This window comes from Diadema antillarum, unplaced genomic scaffold, assembly GCF_040938485.1.
Source record: "Diadema antillarum isolate AM-2024a unplaced genomic scaffold, OU_Dant_1.0 seq00000413_RagTag, whole genome shotgun sequence".
Classification (NCBI taxonomy): domain Eukaryota; kingdom Metazoa; phylum Echinodermata; class Echinoidea; order Diadematoida; family Diadematidae; genus Diadema; species Diadema antillarum.
The window spans coordinates 40,519-62,548 of NW_027271399.1; the positions used below are offsets into that span (position 1 = coordinate 40,519).

At 38.6% G+C, this 22,030-nt stretch overlaps 1 protein-coding gene across 1 annotated transcript in view; it reads left to right on the top strand.

Moving 5' to 3' along the window:
• LOC139732343 (uncharacterized) overlaps positions 1-22,030 on the top strand; it is a gene marked incomplete at its 5' end in the record, with an annotated part of 84,632 nt that overhangs the window by 18,160 nt on the left and 44,442 nt on the right. The window contains 4 exons of the mRNA XM_071643214.1: positions 4,659-4,789; positions 5,765-5,850; positions 10,551-10,731; positions 13,126-13,208. Coding sequence (XP_071499315.1) covers positions 4,659-4,789; positions 5,765-5,850; positions 10,551-10,731; positions 13,126-13,208 — 481 coding nt within the window. The remainder of the gene's footprint in view (positions 1-4,658; positions 4,790-5,764; positions 5,851-10,550; positions 10,732-13,125; positions 13,209-22,030) is intronic.

Sequence of the window (22,030 nt, forward strand, 5' to 3'; positions counted from 1 at the left end):
TGTGATTTTGGGAACAAGGTTAGGCTAAGTATTTTGATAAAGATACGAATAAATTGTTCTGTGAAATGAAGAATTGGCAGTAGAATTTAAATGTGAATTTGTAGTTTCTGTGTGGGCTACTATTGATGAATGTGCCCATAAATTTCACTGTAATTTATAATTTCCTTTCAATATTGCACCATCATCCAATCATGATCAAAGACATTGAAGCAGAATGAAGTAAAGCCTGCCTCATCTTCCAAAAAAAAATGATAATAATTTATATTTGTGTTGGAATTATTGTTGGGTTTTCATAGTTTTTTTTTCCCATGTCTGAAAGAAAAATGCAGCGCAGCAAGCCTTGGGTTACCAAAAGGCTCTCGGAATTGGTTTGGTCAGAATCAGAGTGCAAGAGGCCTTCAATATGACCTTGCCGTGTACATGTACATACTGCAATCACTATAGGCCACTCCACTCACCTGCGTATACATGTATGTATTTCTCTTCAGCCGTCACCCCAAGTCACTTCACATTGTACACATATATATCGTCCAGCTGCAACTACACAGTGATATGTTTAAGCTTTGAACTCTGCATTCTTTCTTTGTGTGATGGTGATACCCTGGGTACTCTCTAAGCACTTTTTCTCTTTTGCCAGCATTTTCAGTAGTCAACAAATCTATCTGTTCCATCTCTTGGATTGGCTATATTGCATCATTGCATGAAAATCTGTTGTTTATTTTCTATTCTCAATATCTTATGCTTTTTAATAGTTGGAAATTTTGTTTCGAGCAATAGCTCATTGGAATCCAGACTGGCGTAGAAAGTGCATATGAATTACTGCCAGTTGAAATTTGTAACATTTCTCCTCTGTTATGTTATTTGTACAAATGTACATGTGGAATGCAGTGCAAAGAAAATGCACAATGGTACACTGTAAATCATGTCACTGTACATACAATTGTATCTTGAATTGTAACCATCATTTTTCATCATACAAGTTCACAAATTACAGCAATATCACTTGACATTATCACAGTGCTCTTTTGATCTTTGAGTGACAAATGTTATGCGTGAGTGTGCTATTTTAATTACAATATTACTCCATCCAATTTGGGGGATTTATATTTGTACAATTGGGTATGTTTGAGATAGGCTAGAAACTCTCGGCTTACAGAGGCTGAAAGATGCCACAAGCGATCAAGAATACAAAAGTCATCTTTTCAGCTGAATCCATTTCTGATATAAACCACAATCTGAGAATGAGATTTGACTGCGAGGTTATGCTCTCCAGTCGACATTGGTGGCATTTTGTAAGTTTTTCAAAGTAAATCCGTAGGGTGGAGATTTGGACGGGAAGGTCAAGGTCACTATCACTTACGTGAACTGTTTTGTAGACAATATTTGAGACTTGCATGCCGTAGGCGTACATGTATGAAAAGTATATGTTATCTGCAAATACTTGTGTTACTAATGTATCTGCAATGGCTAATTCCAAAGATCAAATTGAGAGTCCTGTCATGAAATCTTACAGTTCGTGTGGGGAAGGGGGAACCGTCACAAGTTCTATTTAAATTACAGTGAAGGAGGGTTAATGCTGCTCTCTCTAGGAGAGTCAAAGTAAGTTTTTCCTCATATGAACATTATAATGGTAAGGAAGGGACAGAGTAAAGAGTGTGAAAGGTGTGATCCCACTTTCACACCCGTTTCATATGGTGACGTGAAATCTGAAGTTGTTTATCTGGACACAAGGATATGACAACTTTTCTCTCAATAGATGTTTCAGTGAATGGAATGTCTCTTTCATTCATTTGGGTTTGTTAAAGTTTGTTTGTTTTTAAGGCATAGTGTTAATTTACGAGAAAGGATACAATCAATTTTACCATCATATTCTGAAAATACATGCAGAATGTATGCTTAAAAATGCTATTGATTTTTTTTTTTCATGTGATATTGACACTTTGAAACAAATTTCTCAGAATCACATTTTGTTTTTGTTTTTTGTGCATTTTCTGGCAATTGTAGAAGGGTGCAATGGAATGGCTGTTGGATCAGCAGTGAAATGGCTGAAACAGGATATGAATTTATTGATATGATAACTAGTGCAAAGTGGTCATCATTCTAGCCAATGGAACTCTAGCCATTGAAGCAATTGAGGAACTTGTTGAAAATATCTCATTTCCCTTGTGTCAGAGTGTGATTACAGGGACCTGCTGAAAAGATTAGGCGCTAGACAATGGATTTTAAGGGCGGTGCAAGTGTTTCCCCTCTGTATTGCATGGGATTAGGATTAAAGGGGGTGCATGTGAAAAGTGCTCTTGTTTGATATGGAAACAGCTAATTAGGGGTATCCTGTTCTTTTTCATACTGGGCCTTCAGTCACATGTTGTGAGCTACTGGCATTGTAAATTCTGTAATTTCAAACAACAGTTTTCATAGAGTTTGTATTGTAAATAGTCTGGTGTATAAAATCGTAAAGATATCTAAAATGATGACATTGAGCTGTTTGGGAATTTGTGCTGTGACCATGCCAATCCAATCGCTTTCATGCACAGAAGTGAAAAAGCACTTGGGTTATTTCAGCTTGGATGATAGAATGTATAATTGTACAAGTGTAGATGCTGTTAATCTCGGGGGGAAGTTAAAGCAAAGAGAAAGAGCCATTTGTAATCACATTCTTAGGAATTTGAGAATGATTTTGATAGCATTTCGTCCTGTCTGACAAGTTATGTTATTGTTGCCTCAGACACAAATACATTGTACTTTCATTACCACTGCCACAAGTTGCCATGTTAAGGTATTTGTATCCACACACTGAGCATCAAAATACCATCCACTCTCATATATCATTGCTTATTCAAGTACTCACAGCTTGCACACTGGACTTGAAAATAATTCAGGTTTTCTACACTTTTCATAGGAACTTGAGTTATTCATGAGTTTACAATCAAACACCAAATAAAGATCATAGATCATTTGATCATACATAAAGTGTGTATGTTTAAAGTTTTGTTAGCAAGTGTGTAAACAGTTTTGTGCAGTGGACAAAAGAATATGCAGTTAAGTGTGTATCAAATGACATCTTTTAATGACAAACATCATACTAAATTAAATCCTGTGAATTACTGTGTAACTGAGAGATGTTCATCTGCTTGTCCTGTGTTTGTTGCACCTACAAACAATGTTTTGATTTGCTGTGCTGACTTTTAATAACAGAAAGACTATTGAAAGACCATATATTTAGCACAAAACTCAAACAAATAAGATTAAAAGGAATGAGGGATGTCATCCAGTGTCAAAGAGAAGACAAAAGTCAGGCAAAAATCACTCAAAGTGATAACATCAATTATTAGCACACCTTCCCAAATAGTATTTTCCAGCCTCGTTGAACAAAGAATATACAAATCAACATATCACAGTCCAGTAGCATGTGTGAAGCCATTGATACCCAAATGAATCTATGGGTTCTAATGTCAAAGAGTGCATTTGATAGTTGTTGTACTTCAATTCTGTTTCAGCAAAAAATACACACAAAAAAAAAGAAGTGTGTTGTGTAGTTATCAAAACAGATCAAGTATTTCTTTGCTCTAAATTTCAGTTACGGATGCATTGTATAATTAATTTGTGCTGTTGCTTCACACAAAAGTCACTGTAATTCAAATGTTCTCATCTTTCTCAAGAATACTGTTTTGTTTTAAGTATTCTGTACTGTATATCTTCTCAGTGCAACAGTTGTAATTGAGTTTTGCCTGCTTGCTTTTTTTATGTTTTGTGTTTTTGCATCACTTGTAATATATTACTTCCACTTTTTTCACTTTGTGCTTCGTAGTTTACCTTTCAGCTTTCATACCCATCAATGAGAATGCTTTCATTCCCTGCGTTACTTCTGTGGTGGTACTATGAACTATACAACCTGCAGTTATATACATCAATGTATGTATGATGACAGCTGTCGTAGTACCGCACCCATGCATCTGACTCGGTAGCATTCAATCTTAGAGTGCACTTTATATCTTGTTCTGCTTTTCATCGTATCTCCATGTCTGTCAGGTTTGTTTGGTGTTGGGCATCTAATGTTTCTATGAAGTTTTTGTGCCTTTGTTTTTACCCTCTTTGCTAGTGTGTTCTCACACCACAGGTAATTTCCAGATACAAACTTACATGCAAGTGAAATTATTATTCGTATTGCATCAATCTTCTGCCTTGTCAGAGTAGCAGTGAAAACTAAAGCTTCTGAGGTGTTGAAGATTGAGCAATTTTGATGTCAGAATCTGCTAATGATTTATTGTGGAAAACTATCATTGGTTAGATTTATAATGGCTTTTTGGTTAATGTAGCTTTGATATCAACACTGAACATTCACTAGTCAACAGTGTGGTTCATTTCTGATGAAAGGATTTTTAGCCATAGGCTGAAAACATGAGTCTGTAAAAATGAACTCTTTCTGATGTTTGAACTTACATAGGTGGAAACTGTGTTTTGTAGTGCAAAATTGCAGTAAGAAACATCCATACAATGGTCGAGATTATCGACCTGTAAGGTTTCAAATCACCGTTTGCCCGTCGCGATGGCATTGTAAGGATGGGAAGACTGTAACCATGGGAAATCCCATTTCCATGGAAACGGGAGGACATGAAAACATTGTTCTCATTACACTGGGTTGCATCTTCCTTTTTCAGCTCTGAGAACGATGAATCTGGCGGACACAGCTCACTAACGGCCGAGCGCAGGAGGCAGGCGCGACTCTCACTCACGGAATTTCTGGCGGATCCGCTGAATTTCACCGATGAGAATTCTCTCCAGCAATCAGGTGAGAATTCCGAGACTCCGCTAGCGTAGGGTGTCGAATACTGTAGAGTGCTGCCCAATCTCTGGTAGTGTGGATGAGGAGGATGCGTTTACACACTTTCAAACTTTTGTGAGCGTGCACCCATGCTCCAAATTGCATGACGTCATGTTGCCCAGACTGGCTACTAAAGTTGCATGACTCCAAATGGTGGCTACCACTGAAACAAAATGTAGCCAGAAGGAAGGTACAATTTTGTAAGTGAATGGGGTCAAACGATACATTTGTAGATCTTTCTAAACTTGAAAGTGTTGTGGAAAGAAATGTAGAAAAAAAAAAGAAATGTGAAATGAAAGTCTGTGCCTGCAAGTCATGCAATGTACATGGATATCCGTTGATTATCCTGTTTGGTATTCCAAAAGTGAATTGCTTGACTTCGTGGCTTCCCTCTGTCAGGCAACACAAGTCCTGCAAGTGTCAGCTACTCTTAGGATGTTTGAATATCATCAGCCGCTAGTGAACTGCTGATGCTCAGAGCCCTGTAAAAAAAAAAAAAAAAAAAAAAAAAAAAGGGAAAAAAAGTCAATGTCATGGCATTGTACCAATGCAAGTTATTCTTATAAAGTGTAAATTCTATGACGAAGATTATACCTTCTGCTTTTCTGAGCAAAGTATTAAGATGGCAAAGGGAATCACACGTTTTGTCGCCACTATTCCCCTTATCATAATGTAATAATATGTAGCCAGGGAGTGCTACTTTAGAACTCGCAAGTCTCTCTGATTCTACTGGAGGCTTTCTGAAAACGTCAGTATCTCCTCGTATACAGATGGTAGAATTTAAGAAATCGTGCCTGATTTGGGAATCACTTTTGCCCATTGAGATGCATGTAACATTTGCAGGTATCTCCCCGGTTGTTCTTTGGAGTCTTCCCCGACATGGATTCATAATTGTTGGCAGCCTGGGAAATTATTTTTCTCTCTTCTTTTTTTTTCGTACAGCGAATGTCATGGAAGGGCCGGGAAGGACCTCAGTCTTAAGGAAACTTAGTTTTCTCAAGGTGGGCGGCCAAAGGAGAGAAAAGAAGGTAAGGTAGCGTACGGCAGTGTCTGGAATAATGACTGTCACATAAATTCCCACAGTGGGAAAGACGGACTTGAGATAGTACCTTTGAAAGCGATAACTGTCATGGTTTTACAAGTGTGTGGAAATTCCCATGGGGTGTCTGCCAAATTTCTCAAAATTGCAACCTTGTAACTTGCATGTGCTTCCATAAATTTGATTCCACGTAGAGTTAAGTCGTCCACGTGCACATCGTGAAAAGAAAATGTGCATTTCCTGTGAGGTATGGGCAAACATACAAAGTAGAAGGGATTAAGCAACCTACATGCTCACGCACAGAGTACCACTTGTGAACATGTGAAGAACAACATTTGAGTTGTAGAATGGCAGCCAAATAAAGTTAAGCAGAAACGATAGTAAATTCTGTTTTATCATCAATTTGTAAAGAATAGGCAGACTTCCTCACTGATTAAGAGTTTTGTGTATTTGGTGTAGTAGTTTAAATGTTTGATGCTTTCATTCCCATATAAAAGGTCAGTGATGCAGGAGTAAAAATTTACATTAATCACTTAATTGTATAAACCATTTTGGCAGTTTTACATGAAGTTGCATATTTATTTTTTATTTTTTATTTTTTTTTTTTTGGCCATTGACACATTTCACAATGAGATGAAAAGCCCATTTTGTATTTGTTTTGTTTGTTTGTTTTTTGAAAACAAAATACTTTTGATCATTATTGGTATGTTCAGGGAGACTGTTTCTATTCAGACAAGAATGCCTGAAATATTTCATTGTAATGGATTGATTATTTCATATGAATCACTCTGTTTGATGCCAGTGTAATCATTTGTGAATGTTTGAAGCATTGAATGAGCTACATTGTAAATCCTGGGCCTCATTGTAAATTTGTTTTCCCTGTATTGCATATGATCTGTGCGTAATGTGGGATGGAAAAAGGTCATTCTAAAGCAAGTATGAGAATTCCTTGCACACAACTTTTGAGGACATCGAACAGAAATGTCAGCAAAAGTAGAAGCTGCCACATGTGTATCTCCGTAGTGAAAACATAGCTCGTGTATGCCTGCAGAACTGTCAATTATTGCTTCATAACATACACATTCATAGGTATACATTAAAAAAATGTGTTAAATAACTGTAATAACTTTATTTCAGTTCAGGTGACAATGAAAATGCAAAATATTCACGAAAAAGGTACGCTGGAATTATTGCAATCTTAGAGCAAACCGGATAGAGGTAGTTTAGAATTTTCCATTATTAATGATTGACACATTGGGCCACAACCATTTCCATGGATCTTCTGCACAAGAGTGAATCAAATGTAGCTTGTTGGAAAATATGATTGCGATAATGCACAATCGCAGCATTCTATGTGTACAGTGTACTTACCCACAATGCTGTATGGGCTCTTCTGGAATAAAGTTTTATGCATACAATCAAAATTATTCTACACTTTTGATCTCTAAATCCTCCAAAACTAGCCATTATCTTGACAGATCACATCAGCTACTTGTAAGTAATTTTCTTGGTAGACCCTTGCGACGTATTGCAAGCAAATTCCAAACAGTGGAAGATTAATTTTGAGCCCTTTGGAGAACTATGTTGTAGCTTTAATGAGTGCTTGCCCTTGAAGCAAGCTTTTCCTGGTTCATAGCCTTATTTGAACAATGGGATGTGAAAGTGTAACCCTAGTTTATGTGAAGTATGGGAAGGACTGCACCCTATTCAGCAGTCAGAAAAGCAAACATTGCCGTAAGACACCTGCTGGTCACCTGTAGTGCTCCTTTCAGTCATCTTGAAGATAAATAGCATAATGTATTGCATGGCTGTTACATATGTCACTTCATTACCAGAGTTCAATGTAAGAATTATGTGACCACATGAGTTGTCACTGTTGGGGTACAACGAGTGCGTATACCTGCGCAAGCTCCAATCCCCAACCTCATAGCTGCAATCAGCTGTTCAGAGTGACTCGGCTGCCTGTTGGCGTAAGCTACCAGGGTACGTGCACAGATCTACCCCTAGTCGCATTGGTTGATCCAGTCAGAAGAGAGTAGGGAGGAGCCCAGAGAAGCCGCACTCATTGTTTCAAAGAGACGCTGACTCATCCTCCTTGCGAACGATGAGTGGATATTGGCCCCAGCGAGAGGGGCTATGGGAACTTATGAGAAGATATTGACAAAAACAGCTGGCAGTCCTACCATCAAATTTGTGGAGCTACAAGATAAAATCTTGCCGTGCCTGAGCCACTTCTATGGTAGCATTGTGTGGCGCTGCCAACCTAGACACACCCTTCGTAGTGTGCTGCACCATGAAGGCTGCCCCCCCCCCCCCTTCATTTGAGAGCAGCAGGTGGTAGATAGAGAGGAAGGGGTACAGTAGGGGGACTCTGACAGTCTTGGACTCTTCGTCACTGACCGTGACAGCTTCGTCAATCAATGTCACAAAGTTTGACGACTTTCAAGATGTCAGATACGTGTGACAGGAGGATTCTGTGTTTATTCATACAACCTGAAAACACTTTGAAAAAATGAGCCAGCCCCCCCCCCCCCCCCACCCCCTCCCCTTACACACACACACAGTATCATATTCAGATGATTAAGTTTAGTGAAAAATGAATCTTCCCTTTCTTTCTGGTTGAACTTACCCCTGTATGTGCTTAGACTTGTTACCTATTACTTGTGATGCTTTTTATACCCCCGCCAAACGAAGTTTGAAGGGGGTATATAGGAATCAGCGGACGGTCGGGCGGTCGGGCGGTCGGGCGGTCGGTCGGGCGGTCGGGCGGTCGGGCGGTCGGGCGGTCGGGCGGTCGGTCCGTTGCAAATCTTGCGTCGCGAACTACTTCCTCAGTTTTCAACCGATTCCCATAAAACTTGGCACAGATGTGTGCCTTGGGTTGTAGATGTGCAAGACGTATTTTTTGACAGTACCCAAAAGTACGTTGCCATGGTAACGGCATATTATGGGCAAAAATGGGTACAAATCTTGCGTCGCGAACTCCTCCCACAGTTTTTGATCAATTTTTATGAAATTAGGTACAGATGTTCATCTGAATATGTTAATGTGCAAGACACATATTTCCGCAGTGGCAAAAAGTCCGTTGCCATGGTAACGGCATGTTATTGGTAAAATATAGGGCAAAATGCTTCATGGCAAAACTGCTTCATCAGTGTTCTTCCAATTCTCATGGAATTCATATTGAATGTTTGTCTTAGGATATAGGTCAGCATGACACATTTCTTGACAGTGACAAAAAGTATGTTGCCATGGTAACAGCTCACATATTATGAGCCAAAATGATGGAAAATTTTGTGTTGCAAACTACTTCCTCAGTTTTTGCCCAATTTCCTTGAAACTTGGTACAGATGTGTGCCTTTGGCTGTAGATGTGCAAGACGCATTTTTTGACAGTACCCGAAAGTACGTTGCCATGGTAACGGCATATCAATGGCAGAAGATCAAGGAAAGATCTTGCGGATTTAACTACTTCCTCATTTTTTTGACCAAAGCTTATGAAATGTGGCACACACCTTGATCTTGGTGGGAAGATGTGGAAGACATATTTTTCGGACGTGTCGGAAGCTGCGTTGCCATGGTAACGGCATATAAATGGCAGAAGATCAAGGAAAGACCTTGCGGATTGAACTACTTCCTCTGTATTCGACTGAAGCTCATGAAATGTGGCACACACATTGGTCTTGGTGGGAAGATGTGCAAGACATATTTTTTGGACGTGTCGGAAGCTGCGTTGCCATGGTAATGGCATATTAATGGCGGAAGATCAAGGAAAGATCTTGTGGATTGAACTACTTCCTCAGTTTTTGACAAAAGCTTATGAAATGTGGCACACACAATAGTCTTGGTGGGAAGATGTGCAAGACATATTTTTCGGACGTGTCGGAAGCTGCGTTGCCATGGTAACGGCATTTAAATGGCAGAAGATCAAGGAAAGATCATTCCTTGGGTAAGACTGTCGTCACGGGGCGGGGGTATTAATCACCTTAAGTGATATTTCTAGTTTCATCAGTATTCCGTCAATCCGTCCAAACTTCATGTAGTTATAGATTAGCAAGCCCACTCAGACTCAACAATGTGCCTCAGTTGACAGGAAGGCCATGGTAACATAATAGGGATTAGGGGGATTAGGTAATCTCTATTCATTGGCAATTAGTTTCCAGACATCTGCGCCAGTACTAGGCAGTGAAAGCACTCCAGCATATGTGTCAATCAGCAAAAAAAGAATTGCAAGCAATAAAGACCCAAATGTGACATAGACCATGTTCTGAATCCAGCAGTTGCTTCTGGATGAAAGTCGCCCCTCAAAGGAATGGTCTGTAAAAGATATCAGCAATATGAGTCACAGTAATCTTGCCACTGCCCTTCAACATGTTTTCCAGAGTTCAGTAGGACCACTTTGCTTCCTAGGTTTTTCCTATCTGCATATGATGTATAGTCATGTATTTGTTTCGTTTCTTGTCTGACATTGACTTTTTGCCAAACTTTAGATTCCCATGTATTTTTTTGTTGTCATTTAATTTTCTACTCTATTTCTGTGTGTGTGAGTGGGGGGGGGGGGGGGGGGGGTGTTGTCTGGTGGTAACCATGTACATTGCTTGGACTTGAACATGAATTTGGTTGATATCAAATGGAACCGTTACACTAGATCCATAAATCTCTCCTCATCTTTCTTTGATTCCCTTTGCAGAAAGAAAAAGAGAAGGATAGGGAGAAGGAGAAGGAAGAGAAGAAGGAGAAAGAGAAGGAGAAGGAAAGGGTGAAGGAACTCTACAGACCGCACCAGTTTGTCAACTCATCCTTCTCAAATTCCACCAAGTGCAACTACTGCGAGAAGTCCCTGCAGAATAAGGCAGCACTGCAATGTCAGAGTGAGTTCATTAAGCAGGGTGGAACTTTTTAACAAAACAAAGCTAGAAGCTTTTACCGAAAAAGAAAGTATCGGTCTCATATGTTTGTTTGTAGGAGGTCTGGGGGCATTTCAAGAAGTGTTTTGCCTGACAAATTTGTTGGACAGATTTGCTCTCAGCCAATCAGATGCAAGTATTTCAGCAGCTTTCTATATATAACAGTTTTTTTTTTTTCAGAGAAATTCTGACAAAACACTTCATTACCCTTCATCAGTGGGATTGAAGAATCTCAGAAACCTTACTGTACTTCTGCACAGTTGTTAAGACGCAAATTTTTTTTTTTTCTCCTGCTTCTTAGTGGCTGCAGTGGCTTTGTTAAACAGTTCTCTACTAAGAAATGAGAAACATGAAGGAAATATAGAGTGCTAGGAAAAAAAAAACAACAGGTAGCATCCCAGCTTCCTTGAAAAGATTTGTAATTAAATCCCAGTATACGTCAGTCTTTGCCAGGACAACACCTGAGAAGTTCGAGACTTGTTGGTTTGAGTCAAAAGACGTGATATCGTAGGTAAGACGAGTTTCCATGAGCAATGCAGCCATTCTGTGACAACTGACTTGTCACTCCATGAGCCTCAGAAGTACAGCTTCCCACCTTAAAGGGGAAGGCTAGTAACTGATCAGTGGGAATCAGTGGAAATGCTGGGAGATGATTGTTCCAATCCATATGGGATTCATTCAAGAGTACATTGTATATCTATTGTTGTGTGAAAATGATTTGCTTCAGAACGGTCTCATGTTCAAGTAATGTGCAGATTAATGCTCCGTCACTGACCAGGGACGCTAACATGGAAGCATTAAACTGCACATTACTTGAATATGAGACCATTCTGAAGCAAATCATTTTCACACAACAATAGATATACAATGAACTCTTGAATGAATCCCATAAGGATTGGAACAATCATCTCCCAGCATTTCCACTGATTCCCACTGATCAGTTACTAGCCTTCCCCTTTAAGCTAACGTGGAATACCATGGAGTAATATGAGAAGTGTGATACATGTGGTAATTTGGTATATTAAAAATCAGATGTAAATACAAAATTACATTATACAGAATTATATCAAAATTTAACCTAATCACACACACACACAAAAAGGGTTTTGCATGTTTTTTTCTCAAAGTAGTGATATCAGTACCATCCACATGCAAATTAGAGGAGGGGATGGTGCCATGGCAACACTAGTCTCCCACTTACATACATCCATTTTTCTCTGTTGGCCATGTACAAACGGTTGTAGTAAAAAAAGAAAAAGAAAAGAGAATTGTTACCTGAAAAAACTTTTAGGGAGAAGGGATTGCAGTAGTTGGCCAGATTATAGATAAAAAACATGACTTTGTAGTATTTACTTGTATTTGCACAAACCAATGGGAGAGTTGTGAATTGATGCTGTTATGTCAGCAAAGTTGCCTACCAAGCTGAGACCAATATCACTGCTAGGTAAAACCATATGAAACTTGATATTGAAGAACTTTTTTTCATTTTGTTCAATATAATTTCTATTCTGTTTGTCTGTTTGTACTCCATTTAAAGTTTTGTTGATAGTTGCGTGGGCTTGCTCTTTGAGTTCACGAGAGCATCATGAATTTATCAAGGATATGATCAAGTTGTAGCTTTCTCCTCCTTAGGTACACCTGCAGTAGGACATGGTAAATAATATGAAAAGATGCAAAGAAAGAGATTAAAGGGAAAATCCAGTCCAAATATAAGTTAGTCTGATTAAAAAGAGTAAATTCTTACGAGTGCAATGGTAAAAATTTGACTGAAATATGATGAAAAATAAGGAAGTTAGACATATTGAAGTTTTGGTAATTTCTGCATAACAGTTCTTGTACATTGATATGAATATGCAAATGAGTGAGCTAACCATGTCATAACCTCACAATTTTCCAGTGATCCTGGATGGAAAAAAATGGGAAAAAATTCAATGTTTCTGTCATTAAAGTCTGAAACATGATGTTATTCCTGGTTGAATAACTTTTGAATAGTGATCAGTTGGACATACCAGGATTTGAGCCTCGGGCATAATTGCGTTTGGATGAAAAACTGGAAATGTCAAAATTGTATCTACAAACTACTCCTATGGCAAGTTGTGAGAGTATGGCATGCCCACTTTGCCATTTGAATATTCATATTGACCGTTCAAGAACTGTTTCCTGAAAAATGAGCGAAACCTCAAAATGTCATAACTTCCTTATTTTTCTCCTGATTTTGATCAAAATTTTACTGTTGAACTTGTATTATTTTATTCTTATCAGATTTACTAATATTTGGACTGGATTTCCCCTTTAAAAAAAAAAAAAAAATATGCATACAATCAATGACATCATCTTTATTTGCCAATCTTTACACAGTATGCCAAGCCAGTGTCCACAACAACAGTTCATGCAAGGACAACCTCCCATCATGTACAAAGCTTACCAAGCACCCAAAGTCGGTGAGTCCTCTTAGCCATCTTTGATTTCATTTCCATTGTCATTGATTGTTGATTAGATCTTTGTGTGTGTGTGTGTGTGTGTGTGTGTGTGTGTGTGTGTTTATTTTCTTCCTGAAGAGAAAGGTCAGTTATATCTGTGAATATTGGAGGCAAATAGATTTTCACTTCATAGAGATATTGGAAGAATTTTATCCAATTTGATTCTGTCTTTCAAATTTGTATCACGAAGACAGTTGGCCGTATGTACATTGTACCTGTGTGGACGTATTCTGATTGAACATCTTCCCTGCTGCTTCCAAGCTGGAGAACTTTGACATGAGCTGTCCTGTGATTACCACAGGGACTGTGGTCATAGCTCTATTTTTTGAACAGAGGGTATCTCTGCCAATGTTCAGATTTTTCCCAATGGCAAGATCTTTTCCAGTGTTGAGATCTTGCCCATTGTTAAGATCCGTCCCAGTGTTGGGATTTTCCCGTTGTAAAGATTTGTCCCAGTGTTGAGATCTTTCCTTTCCTAGTGTAAAGATTTGTCCCAGTGTTGAAATTTTTTCCAGTGTTAAGATCTGTCCCAGTGTTGAGGTCTTTTCCAGTGTTGAGATGTTCCAGAGTTGAGATTTGTCCCAGTGTTGAGATCTTTTCCAGTGTTGAGATTGTCCCAGAGTTGAGATCCTTCCCAGTGTTGAGATCCTTCCCAGTGTTGAGATTGTCCCAGAGTTGAGATCTTTCTAATAGTGTTAAGATCTGTCCCAGTGTTACGATTTGTCTCAATGTTGAGATCTTCCCCAGTGTCAAGATTTGTCCTGGGGCCCATTGCATAAAAGTTACTATTATGGTAACTTTGCCATCCAATGGTAACTTCCATGGAATTCTTGATTTTGATTGGCTGTTGAGTATTGTTGCCACGGTACTTACCATTGGATGGCAAAGTTACCACAATTGTAACTTTTATGCAATAGGCTGCTTGCACACAGTTTTCCATCCAAGGTTTCAGATGATACACTCGCTGTTTAAAGGAACAAGCTCCCATTTGTTAGCTGAGAGGTGTTCAAATGTTCAATGCAGTATATCGAAACACCGTTGATACATTGTGTTGGAACTTGGCCTCATGAACCGGATATTAATGGCAGTCTCTCACAGGATGGTCCAGATGTGTACACTGTCACTTCAACCTCACCCATTTACGTGACAACCATTGTTTCTTTGTCCAGTTGTAATTAACAAGGTTATGTAACTGATATGAGGCTCTGCATTTGAAAATTACAGGAGGACAGCTACATTGTAGATGTATGTATGTTCCAACATGTGCAGAAACTTTATCGCACAGAGGTATATGTGTGTGCATGTGTCAGTGTGTGTGTGTTTGTTGACATTGTTTTTACACTTTGTTATTACATTAAATGAAAATGAAGGTCTGTGAACCCTGTATTAGCGGTTTTTCTACTATCTTCTCATAATATGGAACAGCAGTCAAATTTTTAAAGCACTGTTTACAGTTTGTCAATTTGCTTTTCAAATTTGTGATAACAGTTTAACAGTGTTTGTATACTGCCAATGTACATGAACAGTGTGGCCCATTAATGTTATATGTGCAACAGTGCAGTGTGTTAGTTATATTTGCATACCTGTAATGGATAGTTTCTTTCATTTCTGTAACTGTTCATAACAACTGTGCAGTCACACCCATCAAACAAATTTGAACTCTGTCCTCATGTACCATAAACTGATTGGAAGTACAATTGTATGTAGTTTAGTGTTAGAGGACTACTAGCATTGGATAAAGATGAAGTCAGTCTTGAGAAAAAATGCTTTGTTTTCTTGTATCAAAGTGAGAGCAATTCAGTGAGATAATAGTAGAAACTCATTCAAAAAGATAAATTTAGCAGACTCTTACTTAGGCTGTCCTGCTCATCTACCATGGTGTACCCAGTTTTACTCAAATCTTAACTGCTCTGTCTGTTTCCATGTATTACTCTTACTTTGTGATATATCTCTTATTTTTGTATGTACTGTACACCTTCAACAGTTTATGTACCAATCTACTATTTCAATGACTGAAAGGCCTCATGCTAATTGATTAGCTATAATTAGAAGTGATAATATTTCTAATATTCCATTCGTGATTGACTTTGGCCCTTTTCTGTTGCTTTTTTTAGAGTGTTGTTTTGTGTTTTTTTTTATCTTCAATGTGTAGATGACAAATTACATCAAATTTAGAAATTTTACCCAGTCGGTGAAAATCAAATAGCAGCGTGTGTTGATGAATTTTTGATTTAAAGATATGTTTGAGCATGCATTTCATACCAAATTTCCTGATTCCTTCGTTAATAGCACAGAGATGTCGGGTTTTGCCATAACAATATGAGTAGGCCATTAACGTTTCAGTATGATCTTTGGCAGAAGATTTGAGGTAATTCTAGTCACCCTGGGTTGATGATGTTTTAGTTAGTATCATTTGTGATACTCATGATCAGTCACAGTAATAAATCTTATAGAATTAAAGTGATGATCATGATTGTGGCACCAGGGCCCTGTTTTATGAAGAGTTAAAATTGATTATAAAGTTGATTTCAACTGTATTAAAGTCTGTGGCAGCCTGTGTGGTAAGGAAATTTAAAATCGATTTTATCTTTTGATAAAATAGGGCCAAGCAGTTCTCTTCTTTTGTGTTCCTCCTCCTGGAAAAGAGACAGAGTTAATTTATTTTCTTGTAAAGGAACAGTCGTCTCTATGGGCCTTCAAATTATCCGACATTTGGTCTGTATGTGGCTTATGTTTCACATTGATGAGTGCTGCAGCAGCCATAGGTAAAGGGTATCACTTGCATTTGATGTAACAGTCATACAGTGTAAGTAGATTCTTTGTGGTTGTGTACATTCTAGAGTCCTTGACATCATGGAGATCCAATGTCCTTTACAGTAGCTGTGATGAGATGCTCATATCACTTGGAAATGGACAGAAGCCCGAATGTAATCAAGTAGATGAGATAATTGTCTTGGTAATTTATGAGCAAGTATTTGCCTTGCGTCAACAAGAGCGAATACCAGTAGGTTGTTTAGTCGTTTGGAACGGAGGGTTCCGGAATGTGTGCATTCCATGTCTTTAGTGATCTAGTATAGGAAGCCCTGTGTGGGCAGCACTTTAAGATTTTTACCATCAGATTGTGGCACCAATCAGCGTACCACTTTTTTTTTCCCCTTCTTTCTTTTTGGTGTGTCTCGCGACATAACTGCTGTGTGCAAACAAATGATCACCCACCACAGTAACAACACCCCCCCCCCCCACAAACGCACACACAAACCCACACCCACACTTGCCCACATACATATTTTCACTCCCGAGTGTACACACTGGCTTTCAAGACGCAGCGTCCCTACCTTCACAATGACGGCAGCGTGAAAAGAAATGGATTAGGGTGCAGAGGGGATCAATAGAGGAGATTAAAAGGTGGCCCAATTGAATGACACGGACTACAAGCGAGAGGAGCGATGTGGCAGTTACTAATCAATGTTTCTAGCCAGGCCTGGACGTCTCTCCCTTTCAACCTGTACCTTTCGGCCAACTCTGTTTGAATGTGCGAGACGGGGAAAAAACTTGCACTCGCATCGAGACAACAAAAGTTTTCAAGTGGACCATAGCACGAGCATTGGTCGATGGTCCCCTTTCTATAAGAGATCATGATACGCGACCTCATGGATACATTCAAGACGTACATCAAGTGGGATCATATCTATGGATTTTATATTTGGCGGCATGGGTGATGATGCAGATACATCCAAAGTGCGTAAAGGAAGGACTTGAAAGTTTTGTGGGTGCATGATATACCATGGAATTCTAGTCGCCATCAGGGGAGAATGAAATTGATACCATTGATTCTCTTCACTGGACCATCTTTTGTGCTCGTCCGCGGCCTCCTCGCTCCTTGTACGGTGGGCGCTCCGTAGGTCCACAATTGGATGCCAGCGCCTATTAGCGACTTTCTGCAATGGATGGGTAGAGAGCCAGTCGGCTGTGGCTCTAAAGGCAAACCATGGAAGGAAAGCCCAGCAATGGCTTCCAAAGGCATCACAATTACAGAATGGGTTCCAAATCAGTAAGTGGAGCAACTTCAGCTCGAATATGCGTGGTTAAAACAGTTTTTCTCTGAAAGACGTAGGCACATTCATGCCCTTATTCAACTTCTATCTTAATTCATCAATCTCTTTTAAATTTGTTTTTGTTTAGAATATATATTTTGTGTCTTTAGGAAGTAGTAAAAACAACCAATACACGATAGAAAGCATAACCTGTCCTGAAATGTAACCATTTCTTTCCTTGATATAAAGGAAAGATATACTGGGTACACACAGTGTATATATAAACATATTCAAAGAAATAATGGCAAAACTAATATTATAAGCAGAGTATATATGTATACGGTGTGTGTGTATATATATATATATATATATATATATATATATATATTTTTTTTTTTTTTTTTTTTTTTTTTTTTTTTTTTTACAGTATTAGGCCACCGGGCAGCCTCTTAGTTCAAGTTAGTGTATGCTATGAGTTGTGAGTGACAATACCGAGGAATGTGGCACATGTATATTGTATGTTGTAACATTGAATGAATTGATTTTGATTGGGTTAAGGATTGACCATTTCACTGTCAGCACAGCACATGCCTGAAATCAGTGAACACACTTCAACTAAATTTGAGGAAAGGTGATCATTGTGGTATTTAGATTCCTGCACTTTGTAAACAGTGGAGTAATGTTGGGACATCTCGAGAGGTGTCCTGACTAAATCATTGGGATTATAAAATGCATCCCCTTTTGAAGAAATCAAGGACTGTTACTTAACACATTTATTCAAATATTAGTAGATTAATTTTCATATTTGCTTGTTCTACAGTTTGCACTTTCTTTTCACTTGCGTAGTGTGTTTCAGTGATGTATGCAACATGATTGGGAATGCATGATGTTGATCTGATTCATATTTTTGATGATTTGTTCAGACAGACTTTCAAAGTGAAGGCGATCAAATCAGACAAAGTACCCAGAAATCAGTACAGGGTATTTCAGGTTCATGCTATGTATGGTGCTCATGACGTTGCAGAAATCAGTTCGCTTCCTGATTGATTAGGAAGTCATTTAAGGGGCGGAAGCTAGTCAATTATGACCCCCGATTTTTCCCGATTAGTCAAGTTTTGGTAGTATGTGTTAGCCAATGCACCGTGCTGTTATGAATTATGGAATATAGGAGGGGGGACTAGCTGATTTAAAAGGGGTGTAACTGTTAACAATCAGGTGTCCTACATTTGAGTAAAGCTCATTCAAAGTATGCCAAGTCAAGTAACTTAAGTATGAGGATATCACATGTACAGTCGAGTCTCTGTAGATATGCCTGACATACAAGTGACCCGTTGCTGACATGACTTTAAACCTTTAAAGGAAAAAATCATTATGTTATTTGAATTATGTATTATCATGTGAGAAGTATTTAAAGGTCATTGGAATGAAAATGAAATAGAATGTGAGAATACTTGAGCAGTCACTCAGAAATTTAATGATGCTTCCCCAGTAAAGTAGAAATTTGAGAAACTTTATCTTTATTCAGGGAAGCCTTAAATAGAAGGCATTACATGGAAAGTAATTTCCCAAAATGTCTCATACACTGTATGTGCCTCAAAGGTGAAAGCCCCTCTAAATTTGTTAGTAATCTTCCAGGGGCTTTATTAAGAGAAATCAAGGTGCTGAATTATTCCAATAGATGACTCATAAGGAAAACATGCTGCATTCTCTACGAGTCAGAATGTAACAGGAAGTCAAGAAATTTGATAGAAGGGTTCTCCGCCCCCCCCCCCCCCCCCCCCCGAAGAACTATCATGAAGATGACTAAGAAATATCCCCCAAAATTAAAAAGCTCTAAAGTATTACTTTTCTTTATTTTCTCTATGTACAAAGCATTTTTCACTGCTAACATACAGAAATTTTAGCTACATGTTATTTTTCATGAACATGCTGTTCAGATACCTAATGTATTCTTGTTGAAATGATACAATGACTTCTTCTTTTTCATCTAAAGATGGAGCTAAGTAGAATAAATATATTTGCAATGTATTGGAGTTGAAAAATGTTTAGAATTGACAGATGAATAAGGGACAGCACTGCCCAATATATTCGTTCTTGCTTTATATTTTTTTGGAAATGTTCATGAGTGGACCATTAAAAGAGAATTTCCATCATTATTTCTGTGCATTATCTCTTCACTTCCACCATAAAAGCCCAGTTATGTACAATGTGGAGAAATGCAACATTTTAATGAAAAAAGGACAAATGTCCAAATGTTCGTTTGTATGATTTAGGTGATGGTTTTCAGGTGGCAGAAATTAGACTTGCCTTACCTGATACTTACACTGTTGTAGAAGAACCCCAACGTTCATGAGACCCAATGCCTCCAGCAAGTTTGATTTTTTCAAAACCGTACATCTCTGTGCAACAGACCAAAAGAATTGTTGATTTATTTTGAGAAATGCAATTCTGGAATGTCATTCATCTGATAATGATGATGTCTGGGGTGTATGAGATGGTGTGGTTTGATGGAGAGACAGACATTCTAAAGCAGGATGCAAAATGCGATTTAAAGGAAAACAAAACTAGCAATATGATGGGCCAAAGGCACAATGTTGAGGAAATACAATAGAGTGCAATTTGGGGAGGGGGATGAGTAGACTTAGAGAACTCCAAATCTGGTACATGGCAAATTTACATGATTTCATATAATGACTTGAAGTCAATGCTGTAGAGTGCAAGGGGGGGGGGGTCATTCAAAAGAAAACTTTTAATGTATAAACTTCAAAGATGGCTACCTGATGCGCAACAAATACAGTGTATATGTGCTACATTACTGGGAGGGAGGGAGGGCCTGCTTGCAAATACTATGTTGATGTTATGTAATCTTACATAATCTCTTTTGGACTTGCAGTGCCCACATATTGATTTTTTTTTTTTCACAATCTGTTAGTAGTAACAACTGACATGAGCACATAGGGAAAAGGAGCGCTAACATGTTGCAATGAATACCCAAATGTTACTTGTTCATTTATTCATTACAGCATACTGCCACCAATAGGCCAGATTCATGTATTCAAATTGATATGCATATTTCTCGAGAGTAATGTGTTCCTTCCCAATGCATTCAAATACCGGAAATTCAGTTTGCATGTGTGAGTTACCACTATCATCAACAAGGTCTTTACAAGCTTTCAGATTATGAAGTACAATGTTTTTAAACAAACTATTAGAATCATGTGTTGATAAGTTAGATTATTCCAATAGCATTGAGCAAATGAAATCCTACTCATACACTGTACCTCTTGTCAATGTTCACAAGATTAGTTGTTAATGTCACTGCAAAACAAACACACACACACACACACACACACACACATACAAATGGCCTTATTGTGTAAAGTTGTTATGTGCTTTTGAATTTGAAAAGCAGTTTGCCTTTCTAGCTGTGCAGCAGTGGAGAAGGTGCTCATCATTAATTTTTTTTTTGGGGGGGAAAGATCTATGATTTGATTTTTTTTTTTCACTTCATAACCCCTGATAACATGAACATACACAGGCCCGTAACTAGGATTTTATTTATTTTTTTTTTTTGGGGGGGGGGGGTCAGATTCTTAACTTCACCCTAACAGAGTGCAAATAGTGTTCATAAAGTTTTAAAAGAAAATAAGGATAATTTCTGGTTTTTGTAGTTTTTAGAATAATGTAACCAGAGAGAAAAGATGAGAGTGAGAGGGAAGAGAGCAACAGATATATGTGCAAGTTGAAAGTTCTATATACAGTATGTATGCATAATGGAGAAGCTTGCATGCGTTGGCTTGCAGTCCAGGTTGCATTCCTGACGTCACACCTCTCCATGGTGCCTGTTATCAGATACGTTTCTGGACAACTTCAGAGGTGGGGGGGGGGGGGGGGGTTAAGGGAGCTTTGAGGGGTAGCATGGAATGCTAAATAACCAGCTTACCGACGAGGCAGTGTGTCGAATGAAGAAACCCTGCGGTTTCTCACATTCATTGCTTGCGTTTGTCGGGGATTAAGAGAAAAGGTCGGGGGCACGTAGCCATGTGACGCTGGTTGATGTGGTCATTCAAGTTCGTTTTTTCGTGCTGCCGCACACACCCGTCACTCTCGGCCGTTGTCGTACCTCTTCTGGGAGTTTGTCCACCATGTCAGTCACCCGATGGGGAGGACACGAGTTACAGAAATGCACCAGGAATTCTTGCGCCGGAAAACTGTAAGCTTGAAATTCTTATATCAAGATAATTGGCATCAATGATTAGTGGCTAGCCCTAATTTGTTGCTGCTGTCCTGTTCAGTGAATTTATAGATACTGCTTAAAACAACCGTAGTTTCTGAAAGGAAAAATATTTCCACAAAATTTGGCATGTGAACGTACATTTACCACCATGAAAGGGTACTGACTTACTGACTAAGTGTTATTTATGTTGTACAATGCATATCATGCATGAAAGAATAATGGAAGTGAAATGCAAGTATACAATAAACCATTATGGTAATGTGTTCAATTGCTATGCATGCTTTGTTCACTAAAGTTGCCAATAGCAACCACAAAGTTTGCTCTAGGCTTGCCCCGCCTAGCAACAACTAAGTGAATTCCTGTGTAAGGAGCTTGCCGGAGGCTTGCCCTACCTACTAGTAGCAACAACTTAGTGAATTCCTGCCCAAGGAACTTAATAATGGGAGGGAAGAGGTGAATGCAGTGGTTCATTACTAGCTGGAGGAAAAGAAATATCCATAAAGATTTAGTAT